This window comes from Amblyomma americanum, chromosome 1 (assembly GCF_052857255.1).
Source record: "Amblyomma americanum isolate KBUSLIRL-KWMA chromosome 1, ASM5285725v1, whole genome shotgun sequence".
Classification (NCBI taxonomy): Eukaryota; Metazoa; Arthropoda; class Arachnida; order Ixodida; family Ixodidae; genus Amblyomma; species Amblyomma americanum.
This window is the reverse complement of record NC_135497.1, coordinates 149,627,600-149,648,910: the sequence shown is the minus strand read 5'-3', so window position 1 is coordinate 149,648,910 and position 21,311 is coordinate 149,627,600. Positions and strand designations below refer to the sequence as shown.

Below are 21,311 nucleotides of genomic sequence, written 5' to 3'. Positions count from 1 at the left end.
TTTTTAGTATGGCTAAAGCTCGCATAAAAAGGTTGTTTTGCTACAAGATCCACAACAAATACTCAGGACTCCACCTAGGAGGCTTATTTGAGCGATTCCACACAGTCAAATTATTATTGTGTGAACAGATGTAGAGGTGTGAAGCAAGTAAACATTTCACAAAGCATTTCTACACAGCATTGGGTTCTTCAAAGTCTGAAAATTCCCAACATAGCACCTGAACATAATGACAGTAAATCTTCAGGACCACAACGAGTTAATAAAGTTTAAAACTGACAGTGCCAACATGGCCACATCAAACAGAAATACCCACACATATGAAAGAAGGCAACAGTCACCGAAACTAAGAAGCACAAGGGAATGTTTTTTTTTTTTTAAATTTGTGGTGTTGGTCAATGATAAATTAATAGTGTAACTATTTTATTGCTGAAAAGTAACTGACTAGAAAGCAGAAGAAAAAACAACCACATGCCATCAGCGGAATCCAAACACACAACCTAAGAATTTTGTCTGGTGCTCTATCAACTGAGCTACAGTGGCAGCTCTCCAATCTTCTGCTTTCGGAGGTATTTATGCTGAGTGTAATTGAGTATTCACCAGCGCCACCCTCGTACATAGCGGCAGACGTAGTACATCCTGTATTACCAAGAGCGTCACGTGGGACGTGATCGAACGGGGAGGGCAGAAGCTGTGCTCTTATGCTACCTATGGCATCTAGACTGCCAGAACTGAGGCCCTCGTTAAGCTATTGAGCAGACATGAGAAGGAAATGAGGTGCTCGTTATGACAAACACTCAGTGACTGTTGGCTTCCTTCGTATGTGTGTCATAACGAGCACCTCATTTACTTACCTTGTCTGCTCAAAAAATAACCACAGACAGCCTCACCATGTAAGTAAAACAAATAATGAAAATCAAGCAAATATGCAACTACAAAATGGTAGAGAAGGATTCAGAGCATAAGCTAAAATATCATGTCCAATAGCAACAACTCATGCCACACATGAAGAGGAGACACAAGGAGCCTGATGCTAGAAAAAGTTTGATGAGGAAAGACACCAGAGCTCACCAGAATAGTCTTTTCAGCAGCAAGAGCTTGCAAATTGCTCAAAAGGTCTTCCTGTTTATCTGAATCTTCAAACTCAGTCTGCACCCCACACTCTGCAACGTCACAGCAAAGTCGGGAATGCCTGTTATAACTGCGGTACAGCTGCACGAGATCAGGCGGCTTCGGAATATTCAGCCCCACGTCATCCCAGTCCTCAAAGTCCTGAAAACATGCCAACAATCCATTGCAGCATCCCAATCTTACTGAAAGGAGAACAAATCGCTACAAAAAAGAACTCTTCACATCAGACTTCCCAGCATAAAGAAAGGTTACAAACAAGACATGTAATCAATATGGTAAACTCAAAAATCTAACTGTGCTACAGAATGCAGGCATAACACTCCATACAGAGCCTTTAGTGTAAAGGGGGTTTAATTTAAAATGACAAAACCACCATCTGTCTGCCTGTAAGTTGTGAAGGCTTTTCACCATCACTAGAATGTGTTGCTGATCATATCCTCACATTTTTATGCTTGTCAACCAATCGCACAGCTTTATTGAAACTTCCCAGCAGTATTTTTTCCTTGGGAAACCTTGCTTCGAGTAATTAGAAAGGATCGTATGTTATTCAGCAGATCTATTAATGCAAGGTAAAAATGTGAAGCACCTCGACTAATTTTTCCCAGTTTACCAGATATTAGTTACCTACACCTACAAGATGTCTGAAACCTGATTTGCTATAAAAGCAATTTATCCAGAAAGGTCGACCAACGTCAGCACCTCCTTTTCAACACAAGCACACTTAACACTGCCCAAGCACCTATGCATGGCTATCAACAGCTTGAAAAAAAAAAAGCCAGAGTCAAGCTTGTCTACAGCATGCCGGCAGTATTCTGCTAAGAATGAAATTTGGCTATGTGGCAAAGAAACATGCACATCGAACTCCAAATCTACTGTTAAATTTGGCTTTCTTGTTTTTATTGAACAGTAAAATGTAAAAATTGTGAATTGTGGCATTTAGCATCCAGAAGAGAAGCACGAGCTATGAGGGATGCCGTAGTGGACTCCAGATCATTTTAGACCACCTGGGGTTTTTTAACGTGCACTGACATAGCACAGCATACGGGCCCTTTTGCATTTCATCTCCATCGAAATAAAGCCACAATGGCTTGGCCTGAACCCATGACCTTGGGATCAGCAGCCGAACGCAAAAGTCCCTAAGCCACCACGGCGGGAGACAGTAAAATGCTCGGACATTCAAACAAGCCTAGCATGCTGAGAATACGTGCTGACGACAAGCAAGAACATGCAAATCACAGTATTGTGGCACTCATAACAACTGGCGCTCATGGACCAGATGCTCGCAAAAGTCAGAAATTTATTATTTTTATTTATTTATTTATTTATTTAAAACATACTGCAGTCATTGAAGGCCAAGCAGGGAGGGCAATAGAGGTCACAAGAAAAATGCATTTCAGCGCCACCATTGCCAAGCAATCACAAAATATAAAACGAACTGGGTGCAGTGCAAACAGTAGAAAGGGGAAAAAATGAATCAGCAATCAGTGAAGCAAAAAATCAACCCAGGGTTTTTCGTACACTTGCTTCAAAAACTGTTACATTATCAGCAGAAAAAAACATCTCTTGGAAGTGCATTCCACTGGGTGACAGTGCGTGGGGAAAAAAGAATTCTTAAATCTGTCAGTACGTGCAAAGATTGGTTCCAGGTTGTGATGGTGGGAGTGCAGAGTTTGATGACTCACGCGTGGATAAATGAACAATTGTGGATTGATACCAAGTTGGTTATTGTTGAGCAGATACAAAAACCCCAGCCTGGAAATCATTCGTCTGCTTTCTAACGTCAAAATGTTGTTAGCACTCATCAGAGACGATGATGAATCTAATCGGCCATATGAATTGAATATGAAACGAATGGCTTTTCTCTGTATCATTTCTAGTTCGGTTACGTTTTTTTTTTTAAATTAAGGGTCCCATACTACACAGGCATATTCCAGCTGAGGCCTGATAAGGGTATTGAATGCAAGAAGCTTAACATGGGAAGGGGCTGATCTTAATTTAAAACGAAGAAAACCTAGTTTCCTAAAGGCTGATGCACAGGTTTTATTAATGTGGCTGGTCCAGTTCAAGTTATTAGTTATCGTCACACCTAGGTATTTATACTCGTCGACCTGAACTATTAGATATTCATTGATTTTGTACAAAAACTGAAACTGAGTTTTCTTGTTGGTTACCCGAAGAACGACGGATTTTTCTCTGTTTAATTCCATGGACCAAAGGCTACACCACTGGTGTACAGCATTAAGGTTAATGTTCAAAGCAATTTGGTCATCGGTACAACGAATAGTTTGGAACAGAACGCAGTCATCTGCGAATAGCCTTATACTAACAGATGCAACGTCAACTGAGGCAACGATGTCATTAATATATATTAAGAATAAAACAGGGCCAAGGACACTACCCTGAGGGACCCCAGAGCCAACCGGTAGAATTCCAGAGGAGCAGCCATTGACGTGGACGAACTGTTTTCGATTACTGAGGTAGGCTTGAATCCATTTCACCATCGGTAGGGAAGACCAATGTTCTGAAGTTTTAGGACTAGTTTGCTAGGTGAGACGCGATCAAATGCTTTGCTGAAGTCAAGGAATATCACGTCTATTTGCTCGCCCTTATCAAGAGAGGATGCCACTTCGTGAATGGTAGTTACCAGTTGAGTAACAGTTGAAAGACTTTCGAAATCAATGCTGGAAACACGACAAAATATTGTGTTTTTCGAGAAATGCGATTATGAAGTTAGACACGATGTGTTCCATGAGTTTACATATACTGGAGGTTAGTGAAATTGGACGATAGTTTCCAGCCATCATGACGGTCACCTTTCTGAAAACCGGTATCACACGGGCCATTCGCCAATCGTCAGGCAAAACATTGTCCCGTAGCTGGGGCAGATGAGTAAGAATATGGGCCAGGGGTTCCACATAGCGACGTAGGAATACGTTAGGTACATTAACACGGCCAACAGAGGTCTTCACTTTAAGGTTGAGTAGCATATTAAAAACACCTTCCTACGTAATGAACATGGGTGATAGATCCGGGAGGGAATAATCAAACTGGACGTCATCGTGTGCCGTGGTGAAAACAGAGTGAAAGTACTGATTAAGAAAGCTGGCAATAATGGACAGGTCATGTGAAATGCAATTATTAACAGATAACTGAGTCGGCTCTCAAGATTCAATCTGAAGCATGGACATAAAGCATAATTAACAAGCATATTTGGGACATATCCACACTGATTACAACACAGCTGAATCATGCGCGGCCACAAGTGTGAGCAATGGCTACCTCTTAGTTACATTAGCTTTCTACCAGTCTTAGTTGTCTCAACACTACACTAAACCAAATCATAGCTGAATGAGGAAAAGTACTTTCCTGAGACCTAGCTGAGTAAATTAACACAGACTGCATTGCTCCAACGCCTGACCAGTGTGGCCTCCACATTGTTACCAGATTCCCTAAATTTTTAATTCCAGTGTGCAGGACGGTCAGATCAATGTCTTTCAACTGTTTACAGGGCAGTGAGACATACAAGCCCCGAAATGTGTGTCCTATTACATTAGAAAATGCTAAGGCTTAAGACTGAGCTAAAAGGGGGTTATAAGTAATTATATGAAGCAAGCTACACCTGAACTAAGCGGAAAACCACAGGGAAGGGCTTTATTCAATTTTAGCCACATAGGATCCTTCAATACAAGCTAATATCTTAATGGAACGGCATTCTTGCATTTCACACACATTGAAAAACATTTCCTGCACTTGACTTTGCACAGAAATGTTTAAAAGTTCTCTTTGTCAAATGCTGTTAATTTAAGCTAAATGGTAACACATAATACCAATAAGTGAGCCCTTAACAAGCTTTTCATACTGCTTCATCACTTGCAGTTTTGAATTCTCATTTGCCTTTCACAAACCATTAAATGCGAAATTGCATTTTTTATGAGTTCTGCACAGCTAATACATAAAAAAACGGAATGTCATACAGCTTCTATAAGGCAGAATTACACTGGCTAAACAGGTCAATGTACCAGTAATAGCCTCCCAGTACACGTGCAATCTTTAAATGGTGGTGTTGGCAGCCGTTTGGCAGCCCACAATGGCAAGTGCAGTAGCTCTCCTAAGTTCAAGGAATGCCAAATCATTAGGCAGTACAGAAATCAAACCTCACACAGAATTTTTGAAGTGCACTATAATCCCCAAGGCAATGAAAAATGCATCAGCATACCATCCACTTTAGCTGCATTGGAAGAAAATAGCATTTCTATTGAAGGCGTGTTATGCGGTGACATTATAGAATAAGCGTGTCCTTATTTTTGGCATGATAACTGAAAAAAGTGTTTATTTGACAAGGCACATGAGGAACCACAGCAGCCTTACTTTTCTACATTTATTACACATCCTTTTCAGCTTAGAACATCCTGTGCAGCACATAAAGCACGAAAGCATAGCGAAAATGCTTGAAAAATGTATGATGCTCAGTAGATTAGAACTGCTTCACTGCCCAGTGACATGAAACTAATAAAAAATTACCGGATTGCACTTAAGTCTCTTAAAGAGCAGAAATGCGAAAGCCTTTCCCTTTTCTCTCTTTCTCCCTCCATTGTTCATTTTTATTTATTAATTTATTTTTTATATTAAGTAAGCCTTCTCACACATTTACATCGTTTTTCATCGAATCAGCAACACAAAACCTGCTTCAAGCACAGCATTTATTTTCATTAATTAAAATTAACTAATTACAATTCATCAAACAAATTTTTCCCATTTCAAGATCTACTCACATACTACCTAACAGAATCAAACTTTTGCACATTTATCTCCACAGAACGACACCATCGTGTGGACAAAATTTAAGGACACTTTTTGCTGACGCAACATAACCATATAATGCTTTCACATTGATAAGTGCTCTAACACTAGCAAAAGGCATATGCTACAAAAGAGAACATGAACATGTGCAATGGTTTAGAGCACAGTCTTTTAAATTCAGTTTTTTAAAGAAAATTTAACTCAAAATTATTTGCTACCAAATCTGTAGCATTTTAAGCATTGCAAATCAATAAGCAAAATATGCAGTGCCATCATATCACACCAGATTTGCTCCTGTACAGTATATGTTTGTTAAAAAAAACAATATAATCTTACTAATTTGAACTCTTGGTTTATTCAAACTGTTGCTTCAACCCCACAAAAATCATGCCTATTTCAATGACAGAAAACACCTACCAATTTCTACGGAAAAGTGAATGCAATGGTTATTTTTAACAGGAAGTTCAGGTGACCTTTCTCGGCTGGTGAAGAATGACAACCTAGTGGCTTGCCTCTCACCCAGCAGCAAGTGAACGCCAAAGAAAACGGCAGATGACAATCTGACCTTCTTAAGTGGCTGGTTACCGACGCTGTTAGTTTCGTGCGCACAATTCTTATCTTTTTCAGGCAATCCATACAGTGAAGAGAAGTAACCATTAGGAGTCATTTTGTGGCAGGATGTAAAGGATTTTAATGACAAAACAATAACACAATAATGATAATTACAAAAAAGTAATGCCAAACAATAATCAATCGATCAATTGATCAATAACTCAAAGTGGAAACAGTTATTGATCAATACACTCTCGCCCTACCATATGCTAGCCATCACGATTAGCTCAGTTGGTAGTGCTCCAGTAAAGCGGTGGTCCTGGGTTCGAACACCGGACCAGGACAAACTTTTTTTGAACCACGAAGTTTCTGTGAAAGCTGTTTAGTTTTTCTTTGTAGCTGTATGGCTGCACTTCAGTGGATGCCAATGAGTAATTACTTCATTATTACCATTTTAAACCTGTTGGGACCTGAATGCACCTTCCCCATAAAAAAAAATCTTTTGGGTGTTACAGATGCCATTTATGATGCCAACACCTTAAAGTAACATTAGCAACACATGCATGTTTAGTAAAAGTAAAGTAATACAATGCCAGTGTGCAAGTTAAGCCCTGCCTTTAGTAACAAGGGCTACAAAAGAGTTAAAGAGGGTTACCGCTGATTACAAATAATTAACTGTAGACTTTTCTCATGAGGCTTAGGGTAGCTGTTGGTCTCAATATGGTGCCTCAGTTCATCTGTCTAGAGCAGAATATTTTTCGGAAAGGAAGTTTTCAGGTAAAGATGAGATTAATTCCAATTTTTATACCACTTGGTCTGAATGCACAAACCAGCAAAAAAATATGGTTTTATTGAAAGACAAAAGACCTTATAAATAAAGTGGTGCAACAACTGCCAGAACAGATGTTATGATTTTCAGAAAATCTGTATTATGTGCGAGAGTAGCAGCTGCTATTCCCATTATAGTAATCTTTATCCTGTAGCTGGTCCTGCACCTACCTGCCGATGGCAGAATAAGCTTTATTCTCATCAGACCCATGCAAAAGTTTGTCTTGTCAGCGTTAATCCAAGTAGATGTCTCAAGCCGCTGCGGTCCCATGAATGTACACATAAGATCTGGCAGCTATAGGTCTAACAGTTCTTCCATTAAGCGTTTTCTCCATGCTCTTTGCTACGGGCTTTTGGGCCTACATAAGCTAGCAATAACGTTTTATGGCGTATATTTAGTTAAATAGAGGCATGACTGAGTGCGCGTTTAAATCAAAATTACAAGAAATTTCATGAAAAATTAAGAGACTTGGGAGATGTTTGGTTGCTAGGAGCTGAAATCTAGTTTAGACAAATGAACCAACTTTGGAGGCTACTCAGAGCAAGCCTAACATTTCAAATTTGTTGAAAAGCTAACGAAGTGAGAGCACGGTGAGTAACTTTCAAAGGTACTTAGGCTACGGAAGTAGTGCACTTTTTAAGAACTCCATAAAAGACAAATGTACATTATAATGCAAGCGGGGTCTGACGAGGTTGTAAGTGGTTGTTCTGATGCATGAATGGTACAAAAATGGACTCAAAAAGTTGTGAAAACATTTGAGCACAAAGCACTCTGGTGGCATAGTGGCACCTGACAACAGTGCTGCTATGGCTGGCTGTAAAACATTTAGCACGTACAAAAGTCGGTCATATGCTACTACTGTGCTCACCTCACTGCCACGAAAAACATCACTAGCAGTAATTCTCTCATTCAACAAAAACTCACATCCTTGTCTATACCATACTGCAGCCAGTTCCTTTCAAAATAAACTGAGCTGACAAGGGTAGAAAGGTGAGAAGCTCATTATGACATACATGTAAATAATGCCAACAGCTATCGAAACCAAGGAAAGTACAGAGGAATGTTTCCATTTTATATTGTGGTGAAAATCACAGGCAATCATTAGCCATTGCGTGATCATTTTTCACCTGAAAGACAACTGATTTGAAAGTAGCAAAAAAAATTCGGCAGTGGCTTAGCTCTGGTTAAGCCTGGATATACAAGCGAAAAGCTTCAGTTATGCTTGGTTTGACGTCATGGTTATGCTTCGTAGCTTAGCTGGCATTGTATACATTGTTTATCTATAGGCGTAGACTTGGTTACTCAATGGCATATGTTTACGAGTTAAACACAGAAGCGACAGTATTAAACTTCTTTATTTATTATTGTTGGACACATTGTCTTGCAGTTTCTCTACAGCCATAAAGACAGCCCGGTGATCCGAGTAGTAGCAAGCGGCTGTCTCTATGGTTTCGCTGTTGTGCACTCAACTCCCAAGCGAGTACTTCTGGATCGGAAGAAATTAGTTTCGCAGCTTTTTTGCGTAGTCCAGCAGCAGCCGCACTCTCCTTCCCTTCCATGTCGAGTGCGCACGCCTATTCTCTGGCAAGCGCATTATATAGCTTCCTTGCGCATGCACATGACACACATGTGCAGTAGCGCGCGGCTGCGCTGAAAGGTCAGGCAACGGCGGCGGCAGCGGCGAGGAGCGACCACCTGCGCGGCGTGCAACGTCACTCATTTTCGCGCATGCGCGTAACTCACCAGCCGCCGCCTGCGCCATGCATGACGTCACTCGTGCTCCGACATACGCCGGCTCGCGCAAAGCACGGTGTTGACTAGCGTAGTGAAGCTTTTCGCTTCAAAAATCACACGCTGCCACATGGATCCAAACCCACGAACTCTTTATGTAACATACAGAGCTCTACCTTTTGCTTTTCTTGGTTTCAATGACTGTTGGCTTTCTACACATTAAACGGACACATTCAGCCTGTATTTAGCTGTCACGCGAGTGCATGCACGCTGGTGTAAGCTTGATATCAGGATGTATTTTTGAAAACACACTTACCTTGTCAAAGTACTCCAGCAGAGCTGACAATGAAGTTTTCATAATGTGTTACTTTCCCTTACCATCTGACTAAAGCTTATCATCATGGATAAAAAAACTAGCATAAAAATATTATGAAACAAATACCTGGAGTTCATTCTCATCAGAAAAAGTGATAGATGTCAACTTGTAATCATGCTTCAGCAGGTACTCATTCAGAAGAAAATTGACAGCCCGCCGCTCATGAGGGCGTAAAGGGTCTTCCAAAACAGTTGTGTGCTCACTTCCATTGTCAGGAGTATTTGGATCAGACTCTGCACCACGTAAGGACAGAAAAAAAAAGCACACAATGCAAAAAGCAGAATCAATAACTTTAATGCCAGGAAAGAACATTTGAAATGAAGTGGTATGTATACAACAACCTACAATTACGATAAACTACATTTAAAAATGAATTGAGCCAGAGGCAGATCCAGGTGCCCACTTTGTGGGGGGCTGCTTCTTCGAGTAGGGCTGAGGGGGGTGCACAGTTTACATGTCAGCCAAACCATTATGCTTTGTTCTTAAGTGCGACGCCCTTATTATTTAGTTAAAAATTAAAACTTTCTTTTCATGAAAGGAAATGGCGCAGTAACTGTCTCACATATCTTAGTGGACACCCGAACCATGCCATAAGGAAAGGATAAAGGAGGGCGTGAAAGAAGAAAGGGAGAAAGAGATTCCATAGTGGAGGTCTCCAGAATAATTTCGACCACCTGGGGATCTTAAGATGCATTGACATCGCACAGCACACGGGCGCCTTTGCATTTCACCTGCATCGAAAAGCGGCCACCGCGGTCGGGTTTGAACCAGGGTACTTCAGCTCTGTAGCCGGGCACCCTAACCACTGAGCCACTGTGGCATTAAAGGGGCTGTGAAGGGGGCTCTAATAAAATTGTGGCATGCCTGGGATACTGAAGCACGCCGCTTCACGAATAGTGTCCAGCAAGAATTTTTTAAATGCGCTTTGTAGAAGCTGAGTTATCTGTAGTTAAAATTTGAATTTCAGCGTCTTCGCACCTTTCCCTCTCCTCTCGTCACTTTTTGCACGCTGGAAGGTAGGCGCTCCTTCGCCGACCCCCCTCTGGGAGGGGAGCTTCCCGACCCGCCGGAGCTAAGCGGCTTATTGGCCGCGGTCACGGTAGCTGCCTGGCGTCTGAAAGAATCTAACCAATGGCCACCTCTAACCACGTCTACGCAGATGCGGGGGACGGAGGAGGGCGCGAACATGAAAAAGTCTCCGGGAAGGGCTCGCCATCTTTGGCGCGTGATTTTGGGTCGTCTGCTGCGTGTAGAAGAGTATTATTTAGCTCTGGATTTCATGGCAACACAGTGCAGTGATTAAGTGAGTTAATGTGCTCTCCTCGGAAGGCATTTCAGAGCCCCTTTAATATTTGTTTTTGATTTAGTTGCTATTTACGCGGTCGACTTTCATCAAGAAAGCCATGCGCAAATACGTATCCTGTCAGTATTATGCAACATATTTAATGCGCATGAGTATTCATATAAAGCTAAGAACGATACCTAAACAGAATATCAAAATGCCAAAATATTTTTAATTGCCGTCTTAACTACGTATTCTGTGTTTTTTTAGAGCTTACGCAGCATTATATTTTTACCTGTAAATTATGTCACTAACTTAATAAAATTTAACAGATAAGTTTCCATAAAACATACTGCAACATTTTGCCAGCTCTAGTTGTATTTATTTTTTTCAGTTAAGTAAAGGAAGATTCACACAGTACAACATATAGAGTAACAGTCCAGCCAAAGGCACCCTCACTCTGTCATCCTCAATGCTGGTCTCAGGACTGATGTGGGGTTCTCACCCCAAGACCACTGGGCGAAATCACGATCGGACAAACTGCCTTTCCCATCACCACAGTTCTTCTGTGCCTGCCACACCCCCGCATACATGCTCGGTCATCCTCCCCAACCTTCAGCTTTGTCTCCACTGCTCTGAAATTTCGTCCCATCGACAAACTTAGTGGAAATAACATGTGTTGCTCAAGCTCCAAAAGGAAACCAAGTGCCAGGGTCTATACACAGCCCTCAGGATTGTCTCAGGTAATTCTCAGACAGCGCCACATGCAGGAAGTCTAGCACTGTGAGCTAGGACAAAGCCTCCTTCGCCTCGCGACAGGGCAGTCTTGTAATTTTGCCCCTGCCACGCGTGGTTAGCATGGTCTCGCAGAAGAAGCACCGCCATCATACCTGTTTGAGTGTTTTCGCACTTATTTCCAGAGCCGCAGAGTTGAGAAATACACACAACAACCAATCATTTATTTTTATCACAACAACGTTTCGGGACCAGTTCGGTCCCTTCTTAAGGGATGACTGAGAGGCGAGCAAGCAGCCGCAGGAAGTGGCCTTATCTTTCCTTTTATTATCACATGGCAAAGGCCATTAACATATGTGGAGGGGAGCATTCCTGGAGTCCTGTTTACCATCGCCTTTGTGAGCTGAATGTGCTACGACTCGACACGACTCCTTTTGAACAGATTATGTTCCACGGCCAACACGCTAACTTCTTTGAAGGATATTTTGTGATTGGAGCGCTCGCAGTGTTGCTCACCGAGGGGGTTGCTTTCAGAGTTGATTAAACGGACGTCATTTTTGTGTTTCCAGATTCTCTGACTGAGGTTTTTTTGCCTCGCCGATGCATGAAGCCACAGCCAGGCACTCAGAGCACGCAATTTTGTAGACAAAGCCCAACTGTTCTTCTTTGGGGGCGCAGACTTTGGGCCATGGTAGAAAGCGGCTGGTTGTTGAAACTGGTTTGTGAAGCATTAAGATGTCGTGTTTTCATAGAATGCGTGTCAGCACCTTGCTGGCGTTCCTCACGTATGAAAGCACAATGCAACCATAATTCATTGCTTCAGTGATGACTGGCCTCCCTGTCCCCAGGGCCCGACGGCGGGAAATGCATTGAATAAAGCCACGTGTGTAGCCATTCTTCTGCAGATCGGCAAACGCAGTGGCTTCTTCGTTTTTCTCTCCGCTTTGGAGGATTTCACAGTCTTAACTTCAAACCCAACCAGACAGGCTTGCATCGAAGATGTTCGTGTTCGTGTCGTGGGGGTGCAGTGACCATGAAAGAGGGGGGGGAACCACTGACTACTAAAGAGGGAGGAGTAGCTTCTTGCTGACCAGACCGCTTGCTTCTTCCCCAAAGCGCCCTGCCGCCGTCAAAGGGAATGAGCGAGCCAGCTGCCAAAGGTGCCCTCATCGCATCAAGGAGCGACATAAAAAAGCACAAAGCAGATGTGTGTACACAGTAGAAAAGTGCACTGCATGGCACCTATGAACAGATGTATTGGAGGTTGAGTTTGCAGAGTGTTATAGGTGAAGACATCAATCAGTACAAGCAGAGGGATGAGGCCAAAGCCATCCAGGAGTGATCGTATCGAATAATGTTTTGCAATGTGAGAAACCGCAAAGCAGTACCATTTGTAACCTCAATATTTCACGAATGCAGCTGAACTCCCAGTTTACGAATATTGTGCAGGCACTAAATTTTTGCGGAGCAGGAGTGGCTACAGGCCGCAGATAATGCTCCGCTCTTCCACAGGGGTCAATTTCACGCTGGGGTATGCAGCGCACATAAAACAGGCTCTGGGACAAGAATAAAATGCAGTCGACGAAAAGGTAACAACTGGTGTTATGAAGGCCATGCCTGCAACATGGCTTGAAGAGTATACTGAAATCGAATAGCACGATGCTATGCAGAATGGACACCCTGTGGCAAGTATTAAGAAATAAATGTACTTGAGGAAGTATGAATGCCAGCTTGCCATGTTCATGTCTAACAAATGGATATTGAGGGCAGAAACAACCAACACTTATTGGATATTTTGCCCAAACTATGAGGTGTAAAACTTTTTCGCGAGTTGCACTCTATTTGAAGAAAAAAAAAAACAAGAAAATGAGCGCAGATGAGCAGATGAGCGCCATAACCACAGAACCACTGCGGCGGCTCAATACTTAGGATCTGTAGAATTTGAGCATGATGAGCTGTTACAACTATATTTATTAATTTATTTATTTCCAATACGTCAAAGACCCCATGGGTGTGGGGTTTTACATAAGGGGTGGGTTAACATGAATTAACAGAAAAGTTGTTCCATGGCAGTTCTGAAGTGGCTGGGGTTAGAGTGAAGTATGAAGTCTGAGGGAAGATCATTCCAGTCGATAGCAGTATCTACAAAAAAAAGAGCTGAGATCGGTCATTGTTCGGGCATACGGCGGATAAACGGCATTGGCAGGGGTAATGCGGCTGGAGGTCCGATGAATTGGCATGATGGCTGTATTGCTAGGTGATAAGGCATGATAGAATTTGTGAAACAGGCAGAATCTAGATATTTTTCGGCGTGCTTGTAGACTTGAAAGACCGGCTTTAACTTTTAGGTTAGTGATGCCTGTATCGCGGGAGTAAGCCAAAAAGGTAAATCTGGCAGCACGGTTTTGAATGAAGCTATTAGGTTATGGTGATGCGGGTCCCATAAAGCGCATGCGTACTCCAGTTTGGGCCTTACAAGGGTTACGCATGCTACTTGTTTTACGTAGGGAGGCGCATGAATTAGGTTACGTCGAAGGAAGCCAAGAGTGCGGTTAGCATTGTTAGTAACATTTTTAATGTGAGAAAACCATCTGAGATCACTGGAAATGTGAACGCCTAAATAGATCAAAGCAGAGACTGAAGAGATAACGGTCCCATTCAGTAAGTAGTTATGGGGAGGATAATATTGACGTCTGTGGCAGGTAATCAGAGCTGTTTTGTTAACATTGCGAGTCAGTAGCCAATTTCGATACCATTCCTCGACTTTTCCCAGATCGTTCCGAAGAGATAAATTGTAAGTAGGGCTATATATGGGACAGTAAAGAATGCAATCGTCGGTAAAAAGACGGGCATTAGAAGATATGCATTTGGGTAGGTCATTAATATATATATATATAAGAAAAAGAAGAGGGCCTAGTACGGTATCTTGTGGTAAACTGGAGACGACTGGGGCAAAACTGGAAGAGCAATCGTTAGCATAAACAAACTACAGGTGGGCGGTCAGAAAATCTTCGATCCAATTAAGTACAGAAGTGTTTCGGTTTAATGTCGAAAGTTATTAGTAAGAGTCGCTTGTGGAAAACCTTATCAAAAGCTTTTTTCGAAATCTAAAAAAGTGCCTCAACAGGAACATTTAAGTATAAGTTGAAACTAATGTCGTTTAGAAACAGTGCCAGTTGTGTGTTGCAGGACAGGCCTTTCTGAGAACCTTGCTGATTAGGGTGTAAAAACCTGATGGGTACTAGGAAGTTTATGACATGAGAGTAAATAACATGCTCCATGATTTCTGAACACACGCTCGTGAGAAATATGGCACGATATTTGTTAGCTGGGCCTTTCTTGGAGACTGAAACGATCTTGCCCACTTGCCAGTCTTTAGGGACCGTGCCGGTAGATACAGACTGCTCAAAAATGTGTGCTAGAATTTTACTACGAATTAGTGCTGCAACGGAGAGCTCACTCTGATGCCGAAGTGAAAGAAATAGTTGGTACAGAATGCAACGGACTTTTCTTCTGGATATTGTTAAGAGAAGATTGATGATAGGATGTGGTGACACCTTTCATGTTCCAGGTGATGAGTCTCGTCACTCGAAGACAACTCCGAACGAAAGATTAGATGCTTGCTGACAATGGAGAAAAAAACACACAAGAAAATAATGCAAACGTCACTCATATGGAGGCGTGAAAAAATCAGCCGCTTAGCCCGCCAAAGCCGACTGTCTCCACCCTAACTAGATACTTGCACCCAATAACCAATTAGTTCGGTTCTGACGGAGTTTAGAAGTCAGCCAACTGATGATATAAGATAGGAAAACAATTTTTCCCAACCGCTATGGCACTTCTATTTCTTCTCTCATTTTTTGAGTCCCTGTTATTACCTTTTCTGTGCAGACACGCGCTTGGGCCTTGCGAAAACATTTTTGTTTTCTCAGCTCCCATAATGTTTAGTCTTCCCAGCTGTCCCCGTGATTACGCAGATTCACGGACAAGCTATTCCGAAGCAAGCTCAGAAGCTCTGACGTAATCCGAAGCCATTTAGCGGCATCTTTTGACATTCATACACAGAAACAAGGAACACTCTGACACTAATAAAGAGAAATGCGTTGCCACAGCAGCAAGCTTCCGACCACTCCTGAACAAAACGGGTACAACAGCTGTGAAACATACAAGCAATGACCCTTAGCTTCCTTTGAGCGGCGTCGCAGCAGAATTTTGTGAAAGAGCCAAACAAAAAAAAAAACAACCAAACAAACGAAAGAGCCATAGAGACAGCGCCTCCACATAACTAACGGAGAGAGACGGAACGGCCGCCTTCCTCTCTTGCTGGCATGGAATCATCTGTTCCGGTCATCTCGAGACGCCGGCTTGCCCTTTGAAAGTTGTCTGTCACGGCAGTCCCCTCTGTCGTTGTCAGCAAGAAATGCAAGAGAAACAAATGTCTCTGAATACACCCTATCGGCCTGACAACACGCGAAGAAAATTTCACCAGTTCCAAGGTTGTGTGATGTCACGTTGGGGGGGTGGAAAGCTTTTTTCACCCACTTTCCGGCGGGTGGGGTTTGTTCATTGCCTCAGCGCACTAGCAAGGCACCAAGAACAAAGGGTGGGCAGATCCCCCCCTCCACTTGGATCCACCACTGAATCAAGCTTGTCATCACTGGTTACCATAGGCTACAATATCAAACGAACTTCTTTTGTGTCACCTCGCATCATGCAATTATTTCTGCACTTATAACAGCACTACACCAAAAAAATTTACAGTCTCGATGATGCCAATGTAATGATAGTTGAAAAGGCAAGTAAGGACATACACACCTGTGACAACTGTCAAATTTGCTCTCAGGTTTTTGATGGTTTCTCGTGCTTTCCGAAGTTCGAATTCCAAGACTGACATAACGAAAAAAATGAGTAAAATCTTTAAATACAGCAACAAATGCAAACATGAAATTGGATACATACCACATCTCTGACCTACCAATATTTCGCAGTAAAATAAAAAACAAAAAATAAAAGTAGCCCTATATGCAAGCACACTTAGCTCCCCTTGCAACCCAGCACCTCAAGCTATTAGCGGATACCATAACACGCAGCCTAAATACTACGCTATAATAATAAAACTTAATGTTACAACTAGGCGTTATTACTCAAGCCTTTGAGAAAAAAATCAGCCAACAAGCATTGCCACATACAGATAAACGTACATAACTACATTCTTAGCCATCATTAGGCCTAGCAAGTCCAGGACATCGCAGAAGAGGGCATGGCAAAATCAAACAACAGGTTAAAGGACTAAAAGTTGACTTTTAAGGACTCCAATTTTTTTTGGCACAATGAACAGCTTGATATCCAAAATGCCTGATTCGGCAGTAGTCGAATTGGAAATGCTGTAAAGAATTTTCTGGTACTTTTTTACGTGGAAGCAATTATTTTTGTTTACCCCAAAGCTGGAAACAATGATAAGTGAGAGTGATGGGAGACAAGTATCAGCTAAATTAAGGAACTGACAACAAATGTGGAGCCAGCTGCAAGAAATTAACGTATTTACACGACTGTAAGTCGACTCGAGTGCCAGTCGACCCCCCCCAATATCCCATGTCAGGAAAAAAACAACGAAAATGTAATGCATTTTTGTCATTGACTACTCCCCCACACTTGCACCATCATCATCTCACTAGTGCTGCCATCGTCATCACTGCTCCGGCCCCACAGCATGTCGTTCTAACCAGAACTCTTTGATATAAGATTAAAGAGGTCTAGTTCTAACGTCATCATCCAGCGAAATCCCGCACTCACAAACAACAGTACCACGACATGGTGTAAATTTTGAACAGCTGAAAATTTTGCCTCGCTGCAGCCACCACACCTGCACACCCATCCCGAAACGTTGAACTTACGGCCTGGCGCGCAGTTCATTTCTTTGGCAGCAAGAATGAGAGCCAACTTGAATGTAGGCATGAACGAGCGCCGAATGCTTACAGGACCCGGAGCACTAATGACGACTAACGAAGCATGACAGTAAAAAAAAATCTGGTAAAACGTGGCCAGTCGTCAAGTCAAATGCGTCAAACAGAGCCAAGAGAAACTATGCTTGAGCGGCGTTTGCTCTTCCATCAGCTACCGACACTCCTATGAGCGCCGAGAGTGCAATTAAAAGTAAAGAAAAGAACTGAAACCTGTTACGAACGAGCGCGCAGAATAGCCAAGAGCTACTGGGTAGAGCCGTAGAGCAAACATAAAATTGCAACCATGCCATAGCATCCCTGATATCTCAATTGTCTCGCCTTTATTGATGGTGCCATGCTTTGGTCCTGATTATAAGTCGACCCCCCCTTCGCATTATCAAATTTTAAAAATAGGTAGACTTACAATTGTATAAATACGGTAATCATGCACTGAACAATGCAACTGTATCTACACATGCTTTCAGGGCTGTTGCATTACTTCTGTGCTAATAAATACATGCTTCAGCACTCCTTTGCATACATGCATACAAAAGCACAGGTGCATGCCACCATGTCATGAGGGGTGCCACTGCCCTGCGTTTGCCTTTGTCGATGCCCCTCTTTTTAACAAATTTTCTTCAGGCAAGAAGACACTCTAAAGAGGACACAAATGCCAATAAAATATAAAACATTTTTTGTGAGAGAAAAAAACAATGCATTTAACAGCACGGGTATGTTTACCATGATCATAACCATACATTACAGTATGGTTATGTGGTCGTATCAGATACATACACTGACAGTACAAAAGTAATACTGAACGAAAATTCTTCATCTTGTTTATGCAATATTCCTACGCCAAATTAAAAAGAGGTTTAGGTTTATGGAGGTTAACGTCCCAAAGCGACTCAGGCAATGAGGGACACTGTAGTGCCGAAAATTTGCTGGATGCCGAAAATTTCGAGCACCTGGGGTTCTTTAACGTGCACCAACACTGCAGAGTACATGGACCTCTAGCATTTTGCCTCCCCAAATTAAAAAGAGAATTCCTTGTTCAGCCATATATTTCATGCCCATTGCTGTTAATATAAAGCAAAATCTTTTCACCTTTACCACAACCTCATGACACGTCTTAGTCTGTAATCGATCTCTTTAAAGTAGTTACAGCACAGAAACGGAAATTCAGAACTGAGAAGTTGAACACGAGGTGGTAACCATAAAAAGAGAGGAGTCGAAAATCACTTGCTTTGTGAAGAACCTGTTTCAGAAAAAAAATGCAAACTCGGCATAAGTTTCAATGATACAAGAAAAACGCACAAGAATGCACAGCACTGCACAAACTTCAGGAATGTACACAAACAAAAAGTGGCTACATGCTTACAAGCGAGCAGCTGGCCACAAAATGTTGTCACCACCATAAATTGCTGCTACCAAGGCCACAAAAATGTCAGGAATTTTCACAACAGAGCGATTTTTTACAAAAATAAAAAATCACGACTTCTCCATATCTGAGAGGTGAATAAGTGACGAGAACATTGGCGCTGCCACGATATCAGCCACCCTCAAAAGTGTACCTGCATAACAAGACCACATGCAGCACATTCTCAAGAGCTCCCCTACCTGGCCAGAGCAACACCACAGCCACAAACCCACCTGGTAACATTCTCACTAGTCAGCAGGCAAATGCAAGTGTTTCTGGTTAAGATATGCAACAGCAATGCTGATGTTGTTTACCCCACAAAAAGGCCCATATACAGCTGCAAGCATAAAAGAAAAGAAATGTGCCCGGTATTGTGAAAAAGCACATCTCTGAAACACTCCTGCCTGTTTGCGTTTATTCATCACATAAAAGCTTAAATACGCATTTCATCTGTGTGTTAAAGGAGTACAAAAACTACATTTTCAGGCCTTGCCTGTTTTTGCTCACAACCATGTATAAGGCCTTAGGAATGACAAAACTAAATAAGATATGCCCAAATGTGCTTAAATTAATTCATCACAGTGCAGTTTTTCTCCTAAGGTAATGAAGAATGCCTTGTACACAAAACTGCCACAAGTCACGTAAGCTCACAAGAGTTGATGAAGCAGCGAATGTATAAATTTTCTGAGAGCATACGCGATTTGAGGAGCTTCTGTGTACTAAGCTGATGTCATTGCCTGTGGAAAAACTCAAGGAAAAAAACTGCAGTAATAAATTATTTAAAGCATACTGCAGCCCATCTTCACAGTTAGTATGCTCTTAATGCCCTGTGAACAGCCTTCAGCAGAAAGAAAATTCCAAAACCTGATGTTCCTACTCCTTCACTTTCACCCAACAGCACGCACATTATTGCTCGACCACCGCTACCACTGGAAACATTACATTTACACGGTGCGACAAATAATGGCTTACCTACCAGCAACTCTTTCATCCAGCTGTTTCTCTCCATCATCCGAATACCTCGCAAAGTCCAAGGAATCAAATGTCTGGACACTTGACGTTCTCGCTGCGGACCAAACATTTTTTAATTGGTAAAAGTTGACACAAATCACGGCACAAAATGAAAACTGACGTTTCGGCACGAGGCACAAACGGCATACTAATACCACGCATACGATTCTTTAGATAAAACTACACACGTCACAATATAGCAAATGTTCCTATCAGCGGCAAAATCTATCAGAAAGTGAGAATGCTATGACGCTCAAATTACTGGCAGCACGGAAACAGCCGAGAAAACATTGTGCCTACCCCATTTTCCAAAATAAATAATCCACTGCTACAGTTTGTAGGAGAAACGCAGCGGATCATGTCAGAACTACGTAGTACAGTACAAGCAAAATTTGGTGTAGAGCAGCATGAGATTGGGTGAGCTTAGCTACAGTCGGTGACGCGACCGTAACTGGGCTCATGACAGCAAGGGCAAAACAAGTAAAACATTTTTCTCCCTCAACGCACGCCGCGCATGTATTTACAGCACTTCCCCGCCAACAACAGCTGGAATGAATACGACGCCCTTCCACAGGCCGCTTGACCAAAGACTGCAGCCGGGAGGCAAAAATGAGTAGTTTCAACAATACGCACGCAGCACTGGAGAAGCATCAAATGTTGAGTGGCTGTGCTTCTCAAAGTTGCCCGGGTTGGAAAAATAGTCTCTCAGCCTCGGCAACTCCCGCCCGCTTTCCAGGAGTTCGGCATGAAATTCCAGGGCAGTCAGAATGAAATTGTCTTTCAGAAGCTTTGACGCGATTTTGTCGATGGTCACATCATACACGCTTTCTAATTCAAACGGCGCAGGAAGCACAATCGGAGTTTCGGAAGCTGAACTGCACTTCGATATATCTTCTTCCATTGCACCGCTTTTTAACCCTGCTGCCATACTGTAGAGCTGCCGACGCATATTTCGACGGGGGACGGGCAAATGACGCGGGAGAGATTTTCCGCAGTAGCTTCCACCGCACGTTGGCATAAGCCGCGGCAAGCTGGTAGTAGTAGCTCTACGGCGGCAAGAGAGCGGCGGCGAGGGAGCAAGGGCAAAACTCGACCGCAACGCCACTAGTTCGCACGACCGCCACTGGGGACACCTCTCCGGGCGGAGCTGTGAATAATAATAATAATTGGTTTTTTGGGGAAAGGAAATGACGCAGTATCTGTCTCATATATCTTTGGACACCTGAACCGCGCCGTAAGGGAAGGGATAAAGGAGGGAGTGAAAGAAGAAAGGAAGAATAGGTGCCGTAGTGGAGGGCTCCGGCATAATTTCGACCACCTGGGGATCTTTAACGTGCACTGACATCGCACAGCACACGGGCGCCTTAGCGTTTTTCCTCCATAAAAACGCAGCCGCCGCGGTCGGGTTCGAACCCGGGAACTCCGGATCAGTAGTCGAGCGTTGGCTCTGTTCTCTGCGAATGCCAAAGCGGGAAATTTGGCGCCACCGTCTATTCGAGTTTCTG

The 21,311-nt window shown here is 42.7% G+C and overlaps 1 protein-coding gene across 4 annotated transcripts in view; it reads right to left on the bottom strand.

Moving 5' to 3' along the window:
- Window positions 1-20,819, bottom strand: part of LOC144113912 (RAB11-binding protein RELCH homolog) — a 122,076-nt gene extending 101,257 nt beyond the window's left edge. For 2 of the 4 annotated variants that reach the window (XR_013310910.1, XM_077647298.1), the window contains exons 1-5: window positions 20,440-20,819; window positions 19,772-19,861; window positions 16,249-16,320; window positions 9,483-9,649; window positions 1,069-1,269 (exon numbers count right to left, since the gene is read on the bottom strand). Coding sequence is in view for 2 of the 4 variants with exons in the window: in XM_077647298.1 (XP_077503424.1) it covers window positions 1,069-1,269; window positions 9,483-9,649; window positions 16,249-16,320; window positions 19,772-19,861; window positions 20,440-20,755 (846 nt within the window). In the remaining 2 variants the exon portion in view is untranslated. Of the gene's footprint in view, window positions 1-1,068; window positions 1,270-9,482; window positions 9,650-16,248; window positions 16,321-19,767; window positions 19,862-20,439 lie in introns of all 4 variants that reach the window. The other 2 variants (XR_013310911.1, XM_077647300.1) reach the window with 1 other exon arrangement.
- Between the last annotated feature and the right edge of the window lie 492 nt (window positions 20,820-21,311).